This window comes from Anabrus simplex, chromosome 3, assembly GCF_040414725.1.
Source record: "Anabrus simplex isolate iqAnaSimp1 chromosome 3, ASM4041472v1, whole genome shotgun sequence".
NCBI classification, from domain to species: Eukaryota; Metazoa; Arthropoda; class Insecta; order Orthoptera; family Tettigoniidae; genus Anabrus; species Anabrus simplex.
Window position 1 is genome coordinate 287,823,557 of NC_090267.1, and position 13,526 is coordinate 287,837,082.

Here is a 13,526-nt window from a genome sequence, read left to right on the forward strand (position 1 = left end):
CAAAGCTACATGTTCGTGATGTCAACAAAATACCATATCTGCAAGAGTTCCCTGAGGTGGACTTTTCGTAATTGTAATGCCATTAGTATTAAGTTCTATCAACTGCTATTGGCTTTTGACAGACGTCGGAGTATCGGAATTTTGCCCTGAAAAAGAGGTCCATTTACGTTCCAGTAAATCAACTGACACTCTTCATCTGCATTACAATACTCTTAAAAGTCAAGTGACTGCGCTGGGAATCAAACCCTCAACTTTGAGTTCAGAAAACGGGCACTATGTTAGCCAGTTCCTCTTAGCTATTTTTATATACTTAATGAATCAATTGAGTTCAAGTTTTACGGAAGATGAGTTGTCGTCGTCGTCGTCGTCGTCGTCGTCGTCATTGTTGTTGATGATTGTTCATACCAAGGCCAATGAAGTCTATAGTCGTCAGTTCCTCTCAGAGAGCCTGTGTAATTTTGAAATAAGTGGTAGTAGATGCAGCTGGATCTAGGATAAGGACGTCCGCTAGGACATAAGACAAGGCGGTCTCCCAGCATTTCCATGGACTGTGGGTTGTTAATAATAATAATAATAATAATAATAATAATAATAATAATAATAATAATAATAATAATAATAATAATAATAATAATAATAATGTCCGCCTCTGTGGTGTAGTGGTTAGTGTGATTAACTGCCACCCCCGGAGGTCCGGGTTCGATTCCCGGCTCTGCCACGAAATTTGAAAAGTGGTACGAGGGCTGGAACGGGTTCCACTCAGCCTCGGGAGGTCAACTGAGTAGAGGTGGGTTCGATTTCCACCTCAGCCATCCTGGAAGTGGTTTTCCGTGGTTTCCCACTTCTCCTCCAGGCAAATGCCGGGATGGTACCTAGCTTAAGGCCACGGTCGCTTCCTTCCCTCTTCCTTGTCTATCCCTTCCAAACTTCCCATCCCCCCGCAAGGCCCCTGTTCAGCATAGCAGGTGAGGCAGCATGGGCGAGGTACTGGTCATCCTCCACAGTTGTATCCCCCGACCCAGAGTCTGAAGCTCCAGGACACTGCCCTTGAGGCGGTGGAGGTGGGACCCCTTGCTGAGTCTGAGGGAAAAACCGACAGAGGCCTGGTATGAAAACGGGAAAACCATATTCAGGGCTGCCGACAGTGGGGTTCGAACTCCGGTCGTTCTACTGGAGCGATATGCTTCATTCGTTTTTATTTTTTTCGGAATTACCTGCCAGCGAATCATCAGACTCTGACAGGTCTCCAAGTTCAGTCAACTTTCAGTAATCCTAAAATCAAATCTCCAAATGACCACTCCAATAATTACAGGCGTAGGCTTACCCTAGCACATAAATACGTTCTGTACTTAGAGGGTTGCTAGGCGATTAACACTTTCATTAATAGTCTGGTATATGCGATTTTCATCCTCAGTAATGCATGCAGCCATGTTTGATTACTATCCGTCAAGCCAGATAGCATACCGTACACCTCCTCTGATCATGGAAGAATATTATTCTCTGTTAGAAACTCTTTGATTCTCAGACCTTCCCCAGCTTCTAAATATACTCAACAGATGGCAGAACGTTTCTAATAACTTACATGCTTCTAAGAGAAAACAGTCGACTTGTATCAAGTATCTGTATGACCATTAATAAAGTGCAGGGACCAGCTCTTGATACTCTACTTACCCGAACCAGTATTCAGTCACGACCAGTTGTATGTTGGACTATTTCGGGCAAGATCGTTTGAAAATGGTAAGATAGTCCGAATCGTCAAAGCACAGTGAATATTGTATGGGAAGAAGTGTTACAAACTACATTACGAATAAATCAATTATTAGTATATATCGGTATTAAATGTTCCTAAAACTAGTAAAAAGGGCAGGCAAAACAATAGACTATGACAGGTATATCAAGACTAGTTATCTGACCTGTTTATAACGAATGCTGCGGAGCAGTAAAAGTCCACTAGTTAGTTATTACTTTACTGATAGAACGAAGGTGAGTGGATCTCGTTTCGCGAGTGGCTGGACGGTTTGAGACACGTAGCTGTCAGCTTGCATTTGGGAGATAGTGGGTTGGAATCCCACAAGGAGTATCTAGCAGAGAATAGTATTCTTCCATGATCAGAGCAAGTGTATACTGTCTGGCTTGACGGATAGTAATTAAACATGGCTGCATAATAATAATAATAATAATAATAATAATAATAATAATAATAATAATAATAATAATAATAATAATAATAATAATAATAATAATTGTTCCGAGGTTTCTGTGGAACAGCAGAGATGAAAGAAGGTGCCGGGGTGAATGGGTCTAACTACAAAGCCGAGATATGAATTAAAATGTCATTAAAGGTTATATTTTAGAAAATAGCAAAACTTAACAATTTTCACATAGAATTTCAAAATTTAACAAATAACAACAAGTCAACAAATAACCGACACTCAGGTACAAGACCAGGAAAAGCCAAGATTTAGAGACAATTTAACAATCTGGGCTTCAAGCCCCAAGTTTTACAATTTCTGAGCTCTCAGCTCACAAACACATATTTACCAAAGGGCAGAAATCCCCTAATAACATGGAGCACTTGCTCCTACCTAGCAATGTCAAGCCTCCTAGAGGCACATTTCCAACACTTAAAAGAGCTGATCCGCTCTCAGTTTTCCAAGCCTATTAAAGGTAATACCAGGCTTTAAATTAAATTGCCATCAGGGCACAACTTACACAAAATGAAACGGGGGTATCTTGTACCCAGCCTACTGGGCCTTAGTAGAAAATAATAGGTTAAGTAAATTGCCCAAAATGCAAAAATGAATGGAGGCGTGAATTTGCACTCCTACATGAAACTTCTTAAAACCTAAGAGGCACTAGGCCGATGAAACAGGAGCTATTCCCAAACTATGGAGGTGACTCGTATAATAAATAAATTTAACACATTAAGGAAGAGAAGAAAATCAGTTACCAAAACTTAGTCACCTCAAGACAAAATGAAGGGTAGCTCGAGAGGGTAAAGCACTCTCTATCTCCGATTTACAGTTACAGATATATGCAGTTTTTACATAAGCCAGCACAAGTTTACATTTGTAGAAAGGTAGGTTACATTGTAAAAGTTTCGGACCTTTCCCGCGGGTTAAACTGCTGAGCTAGCAAGAAATAAAGATGTTAAGCGGCCATTACCTTACTGAAGAACTGCTGCCAGATGGAAGGGGCGCTTCCCGCCTCCTGCTACACGTCCATACACTAAGTTAGATGTGGATGAAGTGGCCGAGAGACAAGAAAATCAGCAGTTTTAATACCCTCGGGGAAGGTTCGGGACCTTTCATGAATAATTAAGACACACCCACAGGCTTTTATTGGCTACAGCACACAGTTACACACAAAATCGAAGAAGACATACGGGATTGGCTGAAAATTAATTACAGAAATAATTGATTGGCTAACTTCAAAACTGGCGGAAAGAAAAGATTAATACTGCCAAGCCACAACTGAAAGAACGAAATTTAGTAATAAGAAAACTTATGAGTACAAAATATCTTCAAGAAAGTTCCCTCACTTCGCATCAGGGTGCATGATCATAGTGTTTTAGTAGAGACATCTATGAGAGAATGTCAAAAACTTCTTGATAAATAGAAAACAAAAACAAGTCGAAATTCACAAAGTGACATCTTCAGAGCAAAAGTTTAAGTAGGTCCAGTTTTAAGTTCAGTGTTTCTCCAGTAGAGGAGTACTTTAAGGCGGAAAATTCGAATGTGCGGCGTAGAGGTGTACCACCCGGTACAATAATAATAATAATAATAATAATAATAATAATAATAATAATAATAATAATAATAATAATAATAATAATAATAATAACTATTACTGCGATCACTTCAGAGGTGGCAAAGTGGAACATTTTGACAGATGAGGCTTTATTATTATTATTATTATTATTATTATTATTATTATTATTATTATTATTATTATTATTATTATTATTATTATTATTATACAGCAAAAATCAGTCAGTAAAAGTGAAACTTCACCATTACAGCGCTGTGTGTAGCCGAATGTTTAGTCTTAAACAAAAAGGGATACATTGATGAAATAGAAAAGAAGAAAAAAATTACTAAGAAAAATTATCGTCCAAAGAAAAATGGAAATGAACGGAGAAAAGAGGGCAATAAAGAACTTTATTTAAAAAATGAAAATGTCTGTGACATTGTCAGAGAAAGGAGGATTGCCTTTTATGGCCATTTGGTCCGGAGGAATCCAGAAAAGCTAACGAAGAGAATATTTGATCATTTCGATAAAAATCTCGAAAGGAGTTATTATATAGAGCCATTTTAGAAAAAAAAAGGTTAAGGAGTTTGAAGGGTTCTGGGAGAAAGAGAAGAAGCAAAGAAAATTCGTCTGAACGGAGGTAAGGAGGGAACATAGTGAAAGAATGAATAGTAGAAAGACAGGAAGGCAAGAAGAGGAAGAAATTAATGAAGTTCCTTCATGTGCTCCATAGATGGCCAAGATCGAATAAATAATAATAATAATAATAATAATAATAATAATAATAATAATAATAATAATAATAATAATAATAATAATAATAATAATAAAGCCTCATCTGTCAAAATGTTCCACTTTGCCACCTCTGAAGTGATGACAGTACTAGTTATTATTTTAAGGGTAACTGGAATTATTATCACCTTTGGAATGACACTGGAGAATGACGAGAGGGTTCTACCTAATGATCACCTAATAATAATGTTCAGCGCTGTTATTTTATACTACAGTAGTATGAATGACTTGGCGTGCTTTCAAATCTTCACACGAACAATCCTTACATCAGTATTCCTTCAGATCGCCTTTCATGAATGAGAGTGAAATTTAAATAGACTGAATAATTTGGAAAACAGTTTCCCACTTTTGGAGAGGCACTGAAGTTCACCATTCTATACACATATTAAAAAAAAGAGAGAGAGAGAGAGAGAAGAGAGTAGCACGTTAATGTCTAGGGGAAATAGAATCGAGCGGAGAGTTAACCACCTTATCTCACTTGTGACGAGGTTACGGACAGTGAAAGTCTTTACCTTCTACTCCTCCAAGAGCCTTCATGGCATTTGCTTTGCTAATTGTATCACTAAATGTCGAAAAATTCTTTTGTTTTGGCTTGCCTTTTTGTTCTTCACTCTTCATTCTCTATACAATGATCACATTTGATAGTATGCAGACTAATATATCGATAAGATTTGAATGGTTTGAAAAATACGAAGAAATTAAGCCAGAATAGGAAAATCTCGCATCAGTATAAGGTCGATTCCTCTGACTGGTCATGAGGTTTATAGTGGACGCGACACTGCACGATTTACCCTCTCTTGTATCATGTGAAGTTTTTTGAGCCACTTCGAATGACCTAAAGATTATTTTGATCTATTTACCAACCTTCAGAACTATATGTTCTGTAGAAAGCAAGTACAGTAAAAACTTCAGATTTCCGTTATGACATTGCGTATCATGAACAAATGCAATTACTAATATCACAAAATGAGGTAGTTCTAAGCCCAAAATCACAAATTTTACAAACAGTTTTGAGTGTATGGCATTTCGTGCACCACCCAGTATATTTACGGACATAAACTACTCTACAGTCTAAACGTTGGTGTAATTAGATCCTCTAATACCCGTATTTTTTACACTCTCTATTTTCATTATTCACTAATTAAAGAATGGATTGAAAGACTTATTTTACATCCCACGATGTAGGGATAGCGGGCCCACATCCTACCCGGAGACCCCGGCTTCGATTCCCGCTCAGATTAGGGGGATTTACTAGGACCTGAGAGCTGGTTCGAGGTCACTAAGCTTACGTGAGAACAATCGAGGAACTATCTGACGGTGAGATAGCGGCCCCGGTCTCGAAAGTCAAGAATAATGGCCTGGAGGATTCGTCTCACTGACCACGCGTTACCTCATAATCTGCAGACCTACGAGCTAAGCAGCAGTCGTTTGGTAGGCCAAATGCAATAAGAGCTATAGCGCCATGTTGTTTGTTTGTTTGTTTGTTTACCGAGCAAGTGGCTGCACGGTTGTTTGGGGCACGAAGCCGTCAGCTTGCTTGCATTCGGGAGATAGTGGGTTCGAACCGCACTATCGGCAGCCCGGAAGATGGTTCTTCGTAATTTCCCATTCTCACACCAGGAAAATGCTGCGGCTGTACCTTAAGTAAGGGCAATGGCCGCTTCCTTCCCACTCCTAGCCCTTTCCTATCCCCTTGTCACTATAAGACCTGTCTGTGTCGGTGCGACGTAAATAAAAATATTACTTTTACGTTTGTTTGTTTGTTTGTTTCGTCCACCATAGTACTGTCTGTTTCAACTCTAAACGATTTCGAAAGTTCGTAGAATACTTAAGCTCAAGTAACAGTCGTTTCTCTTACCACATAATACAGTAAAAAATAGACAAGACTCTTCTAGGATTCTTTGATGGAGAGTGAGGATCCTCGTCGCTAATAATATAAATCCTCGTACGCTGTTTACAGGATACCAGGGCCGGGGAGGATGGGAGGCTGACGGTTGACGAACAGCAAGACTGTGAAGACTTCCGGTATGTGAAACGCCATAACCTCACCAAGTTCACTTTCTCTCGCCGCTTCGACACCTGCGACGACAACGACTATATCATAGAGGTGAGTTTAATTTATTTATTTATTTATTTATTAAGTTTATCATTAAACATTTACTATACATATCAAAATATTTTTAACGTTGCTTGCATTTCTACACAAAAATATTCTGGTGATGATGATGATGATTGTTGTTTGAAGGGTTCAAACATGTAGGTCATCGGCCCTAATGGTATGAGATGAGACGAAATGTACTGACAGTTAAAATTCCAAAATTCATCCACTGACCAAAATTGAAAAACATGATGATGAAGCATAAAAGAATGAAAATTAATTTCAAATAACCAGCGGATCTAACTCTAAGTTAAAATAATTCCAAAATCCATCCACTGAATAGAATTCAAAAAGACGAAAATGAACAATCAAAAATGTCCTGCTTTTGAATTTTGTCAACTTTTTTTTGTAAGTTTCGCATCCTAACTGGTAGCGAAATTTACATAAGAGGTATAAAATACATTTCTTTCCGGACCTCGGCATTGTCCGTCGAATACGTAAAGCTGGACAGTTTTCTGTCTGAGCAGCCAACTAGCTGTTGTCAATTTGCATGTGCATGAGTACATTTTTGTCGACTTCTCATGTGTTTCCTGAGATTTTGAGGCACACAGATGAGCATGCCTGTGCCTGTTAGCGGCTTGCAGTGAAGTACTCGCATCCTGGTTCTTTGCATTTCCATATACCTATATTTGTTTTTACACAATTGCTGCTCTGAGTTGATCTCTTCCTTCCGGTATAAGAACGAAGAATCAGGTTAAATATTTTAAAAAGTTCTGATAAATACATAGTTGCTCAAAAACAGAATGAGCGCATGGTATTGTTCATCCCTCGCATTTAATATTCTGTCAGACTTAATTGTTGACAATATATAAGTTAATTCAGCTCATTCTGTTATGAACGACTGTACAAAGCCTTTAAAATATTTCCTGGATGAACTCCTAAGCAACTCCCCATAGAGTTAGTAATCGGCTCTTGACAAACTTTCACATGACCGCCACTGATACTTCCCCTATTTTTTCACTGCATCGGAAAAGTTATAACACAAAAGGTTTGTAAATAATGTTCTAAATAAATTACAGTATGTCATGATCAGTCTTCCCGTGAAACCAACCGTAAAAGAGGTACATCCAGATTTTTGTTTCAGGCCCGCTCTAAAGCCCCTCTCTTGCTATTGTTTCGAACAATGTACTGCTAAGATCCCATTAACCCATATCCTAACCTTAAATACTACGTTTCATGAAAGTCCATCTAGCCATGAACCCGATATAGGCCATTATTTGTCCAATCGGGTATAAAAACCAAGTATCAGGTTAATATTCAAGAAGTACAGACACAAAGACGATTTTATATATAAAAATAATAATTGCAGTTATTTTTCCATTAGAGATTTATGATAAAGATGTTTGAATAATAATGTAAAGGTTCAAGATAAGCCGGGACGAGTGGCTCAGCGCTAGCCGTGAAGGCTCTTGGAGGGGTGGAAGGTAAAGGCTTCCACCATCCGTGACCTCGGCACTTGGTGGGGTGAAGTGGTTAGCTCTACGTCCGGCCGCCTTTGCCCCCAGGAATGAACCTGGTACTCATTTTTGGTGTAGGCTGAGTGAACCTCAGGGCCATGTGCACCTCCGGAAGTGGAAATCTCGTTTCTTAAATTTTACAACTTCCTGACGGGGATTCGAACCCACGTCCTTCCGCGCGAACCGAACACGCCTTTACCGCCTCGGCCAGGCAGCCTCTGACAGTAGATATAACAGCATGAAAAAAAGCTCCTGCGGACAAAATGTTGGCACCTCGGAGTTTTTATATTAAAATAAAAAGTTAGTGGGAGGTAAAAGCAGCAAAGCCCCATGGCGCAACAGCCATGATGGGTCTTGGTCTACCAAGCGAACAAGTGACCGTTGCTCAGACCAATGGCTTGCAGATTGAGGTGACGCCGTTATTCTTGGCTTTGCAGACCGGGGACCACTATTTCACTGTCAGATGGCTCCTCAACTGTTCTCATATTGCTAGAGTGGACCTCGAACCAGCTCCCATATCCAGGTAAAAATCCCTGACCTATCCGATAATCAAACCCGGGGTCTTCCGTTAAAAGGCAGGCTCGCTGCCACTAGACCGCGGGACCGGCTAAATCCAGTATTATTTATTTATTTATTTCCTCACCGAGCCAGGGAGTGCTATTGCAATACGAATGATCAAATAAGTAGTACCCTTCGCTGCATCCACACGTAACTTAATATTTAGCCCCACCCATACATTACCAGTTTCCTTACTGTCACAGCCATAAATGAGAATGAGGCTTTTGGTAGAAGCTATATTTTGCTCTTGTCACTTGCAAGAGACATGGGGTTACCTAGTCGAGACGGTAAAGACGTACTTAGTTCTCCTGGAAAACTGGGTTCAAGACCCCGTCAGCAACCCAAAAAATTTAAGAGGCGAGCTTTGGGGAATTTCCTCAGGCTACACCAGAAACTACACACCTCAACAACAACAACAACAACAACAACAACAACAACAACAACAACAACAACAACAACAACAACAACAACAACAACAACAACAACAAAGTTTTGCACCACCTAAAGTTCCGGGTTTGCAGGTTGCTGGTGACCCCAGAGAATGTATGGGATGCAAATATACACACTTTATGTCAAACAGTAGCTGTTACCCCACGGCTTCGCTCGCGAGGATTTCGTAATTTGATAAAAATTACTTGTTCCTCGGTACGGCACTAAGCCATTATCTGTAAATCCCTGAAGTATAAAAACTCACCGAAAAATTGCATTTCATTTACCCCGGAATCTCTTTGTAAACCACATTTGTGGCATTGCCTTTTGGGGTTAAGATGACCAGGCTACTGGCAGACCTAAATCTGGAACACGGGACATGGAACTCTATGTGTGAGAAACAGTCCTCTTTTATGTCGAAAAAAGTTTTCTTAATTTCTAAAGGAGATTCCAAATACCAAATTTCACGTCTGTAATATCTTAATTTTTGAGAAATAAGTGTCCTCATAAAGAGAATTGAACTCTTTCTTTACGTATTTTCGATCTCCAGCTGAAGTTGATTTTCCGAAAAAAAAAGTACGTGTTTCTTTATTTTTAAAGTAGACTACAAATACCAATTTTCACGTCCGTAATATGTTACATTTATGAGATATGATGTAGATATACTCATTATAAAAAAAATGTCCCACTCCTTGGCTGAGTGGTGAGCGTTGAGGTCTTCGATTCACAGGGTTGCGGCTTCGATTCCGGGCTAGGTCTGTTTTTTAATCGCGCGTGATTAATTCTTCTGGCTCAGGGACAGGTTGTTTATGTTTGTCACAACATTATCCTCTTCATATTCACTCAACACACCACATTACCAACAGGAACACGCAATAGTTATTACATTTCTACACATACAGTTGCCGCCAGGAAGGACATCCAGCCGTAAAACAGTTTCAAATCCACATGTGCGACACAGTTCGCACCCGCAAATCCACAGATGTGGGTAAAGCGGTAGAAGAAAATGATACACGTTTTAAAAAATTCATCCGCTATTTTATTCTTTTCACCCCCTTAAGTGGATTTTCCAAAAGAAAAGTGTGTTCATTTTTAAAGGAGATTCCAAATACCAATTTTAACGTCTGTAATATCTTCATTTTCTGAGATATATGTATCCTTCCTCACTTCTTTTCACCCCACCCCTAACCCCTTAAGTGGATTTTCTGAAAACGAACATTTGTGTTCTTTTATTTTTAAAGGGGATTCGAAATACCGATTTTCATGTCTGTAACATGTTAGGTTTTTTGATATATTGTAGATAATTTCGCTGCTGTAGAATCCTGGAGCTGACGTTGCCATGGTTACGGCAGTTCATTACTTTATCCGATTCCTAGAGCAGAGGTAGTGTGGTGCCAATATCTCCGTAACAGTTGGTTGTAGAGCCTTAAAACATGGTTTTCGGGCCCGTAGGGCTTACCGAGTTTTGTTCTTTGCATCAAGGGGGTTAATTTGAGCTTTGTCTCGTCCTTGTACGACAAATTCGATATTTTGCCTATATTAGCCTATTATTTTTATACCTGCCCCCCCTCGAATTGTTTTGAACATAAAATACAGCCCATGTTACTCACTGGCAACGTAGCCTTCTATAGGTGAAGTAATTTTTAAAATCGGTTCAGTAGTTTTTGTGTTTATCCGTTACAAACAAATATACACATTTTTCCTCATTATAATATTAGTAAGTATAGATAACACAATTGATGCAAAGAAAAAGCAATGGCAGGCGCAATACAAATACTATTCTTTTGCAACATGCATCCGACTATCGAACATGGAAAGCGGATGCTGCCTCTCAGTAAGGTGTTACTCCACTCCTGAAGTGAAGCATGATCAGACCCATCGTGGCATACCGTTCACAAGATGGTTCAGGCTGTCCTGATCGATCCTGTCCCACTCTTCGAAAGCAGCCCTCCGGAGGTCGGCCAGGGTGAGAGGTGGATTCATTCGTCGTCGCACTGTAAGTTCAGCATATTCCAGACCTGTTCAATGGGATTCATGTCCAGAGACACCGCAGGCCAGCCCATCCGATGTATGTGTGCTTTCCTGAGGAAGAGGTTCGCAAGACTGGGGTAGTGCGGGCGCGTGTTGTCATCATGCAGAACGAATCTGTCGCCGAACGTTGTCTGTATGGTTTAACAATGGGCCCAATGATACTGTTCTAGAATTGTGTACAGTCATATTGCCCTCTATGACGATGAGTGGCGTCCGACGTTCATACACAATGCCGTCCCAAAACGCGATAAGTGGGATGGCGTACAGGACTCGTCTGGTGTTACCTCGCTCTCTCCAAACCCTCTTCCGACGATTGTCTAGCGTCAGATACATTCGGCACTCATCCGTAAAGTGGTCCCGCCGCCATTCTTCCTGAGTCCAGTCCAAGTGCTCGCTTGCCCATCTGTACCTGGCACCATGGTGTTGGGATGTACATGCAGGTGCTCGCCAAGGAACTCTTGAGTGTAGGTGGTTCCTGTGGAGATGATTTCTGATTGTCTGCGCAGACAAAGTCCTATCATTTGGCTGCCGTAATGTATTACGCAGTTCTGTTGCGCTGTCTGCTGGGTTCCTGCGAGCCAGGATTCGAACGTAACGGTGATCAGCTGCTATTGTTGTTGACCGTGGACGACCCACTGCGAGGACGATCTTCAACATTTTGTGTCACTCGATGGCGGCTGTATATCCCGACAACGTCGCTGTGGTGTACGCCAACCAAGTCGGCAATTGCCCTCACAGAAAGGCCTTGCTAACGCAATGTCACTATGCGCGTACAATTAAAAGCGGTAATGACTCATCGAGGCGTGTTTGCATACTGCACAGGACACAAATGTGCTCTTGTCATGTTGTGTGCACAGGTGACAATAAAAGCACACTCTTCTGTATTGTTCTGAGCCTCCGTGTAAAGTAATCAGGTAGCGTTACACGTTATTTGGATATCTGTTTGTCATGCAACAACTCTTAGAGCGAACGACCTTTACGAACACAAACATAACAGGTGGTGCAAAACGAATTTTGATGTGTGTGATATCAGGTTAATTCCTGGGGAGCAAAGGTGGCGAGCATGGAGCTAACCACTGTCTCCCAGTTAGTGCAGAGGTTAGGGATAGTGGAAGTCTTTTTTGTCAACAGGTAGTGCAAAAATAAAAAGGGCATCCTTCAAGAAATAGTCACTGGCAGAACCTTTTACACACGAAGAGAGAGAATACGTTTTAACCCGAGGAACCCACGATTACTAGTTTAGGTAGTTCTCTTACATATTCAGCCTGTGGCGCACTTCCAAGTATCGCCGACTGCAAGGAATGCGCTTAATGAAAATAACTGATCGACCACGACTGGCTATAAGGCGACGGTTTAATATCTTCAGATATAAGGCGGCAGCCACGCATAGAACGGGAAATTTTTGACAGTACTTTATTGATGAAGAAGATACAAGGATGTCAGTCGATCGCCTTACATGATTATTGTGATATCACAAGTAAATGTCCTGCATGGAAGAACGCGATCGATATGCGTCTTGTAAATATCTCCATCCTGTTACTACAAAGTATGCGATAGGCGGAAGAATTCCAATGTTGGTAATTAATTGCAATTAAGGTAGGGCATAAATATTTTTGTTGACATTATCACAGTTACTGTCCTCTAGTGTGTATGTGTCAAGTTCATTAGGATAAGTTCATCATCATCATCATCTGTTTACCCTCCAGGTTCGGCTTTTCCCTCGGACTCAGCGAGGGATCCCACCTCTACTGCCTCAAGGGCAGTGTCCTGGAGCTTTCAGACTCGTGGTCGGGGATACAACTGGGGAGAATGACCAGTACCTCGCCCAGGCGGCCTCACCTGCTATGCTGAACAGGGGCCTTGTGGAGGGATGGGAAGATTGGAAGGGATAGACAAGGAAGAGGGAAGGAAGCGGCCGTGGCCTTAAGTTGGGTACCATCCCGGCATTCGCCTGGAGGAGAAGTGGGAAACCACGGAAAACCACTTCGAGGATGGCTGAGGTGGGAATCTAACCCACCTCTACTCAGTTGACCTCCCGAGGCTGAGTGGACCCCGTTCCAGCCCTCGTACCACTTTTCAAATTTTCGTGGCAGAGCCGGGAATCGAACCCGGACCTCCGGGGGTGGCAGCTAATCACGCTAACCACTACACCACAGAGGCGGACATTAGGATAAGTTAATTAAGGAAAAGAAGAATGTATTTCATGACCATGCAGTGTTGAAGTGAATTTAGAATTATAATTACACTTGCATAGGTAAACTATTTTGTTCATCTTTGAGGGCGGCTTGTGAGCGAAGAGTGGCGGTCACGATGTCCCATCTTAGTACAGCATTCTTTACACCTCCTTTTAT

General features: G+C 40.9%; 1 protein-coding gene across 1 annotated transcript in view; it reads left to right on the plus strand.

Annotated features, from left to right (window-relative positions):
* Positions 1 to 13,526, plus strand: part of Tbh (Tyramine beta hydroxylase) — a 145,100-nt gene that overhangs the window by 34,625 nt on the left and 96,949 nt on the right. The window contains exon 2 of the mRNA XM_068227054.1: positions 6,503 to 6,649. Within this exon, the coding sequence (XP_068083155.1) occupies positions 6,503 to 6,649 (147 nt within the window). The remainder of the gene's footprint in view (positions 1 to 6,502; positions 6,650 to 13,526) is intronic.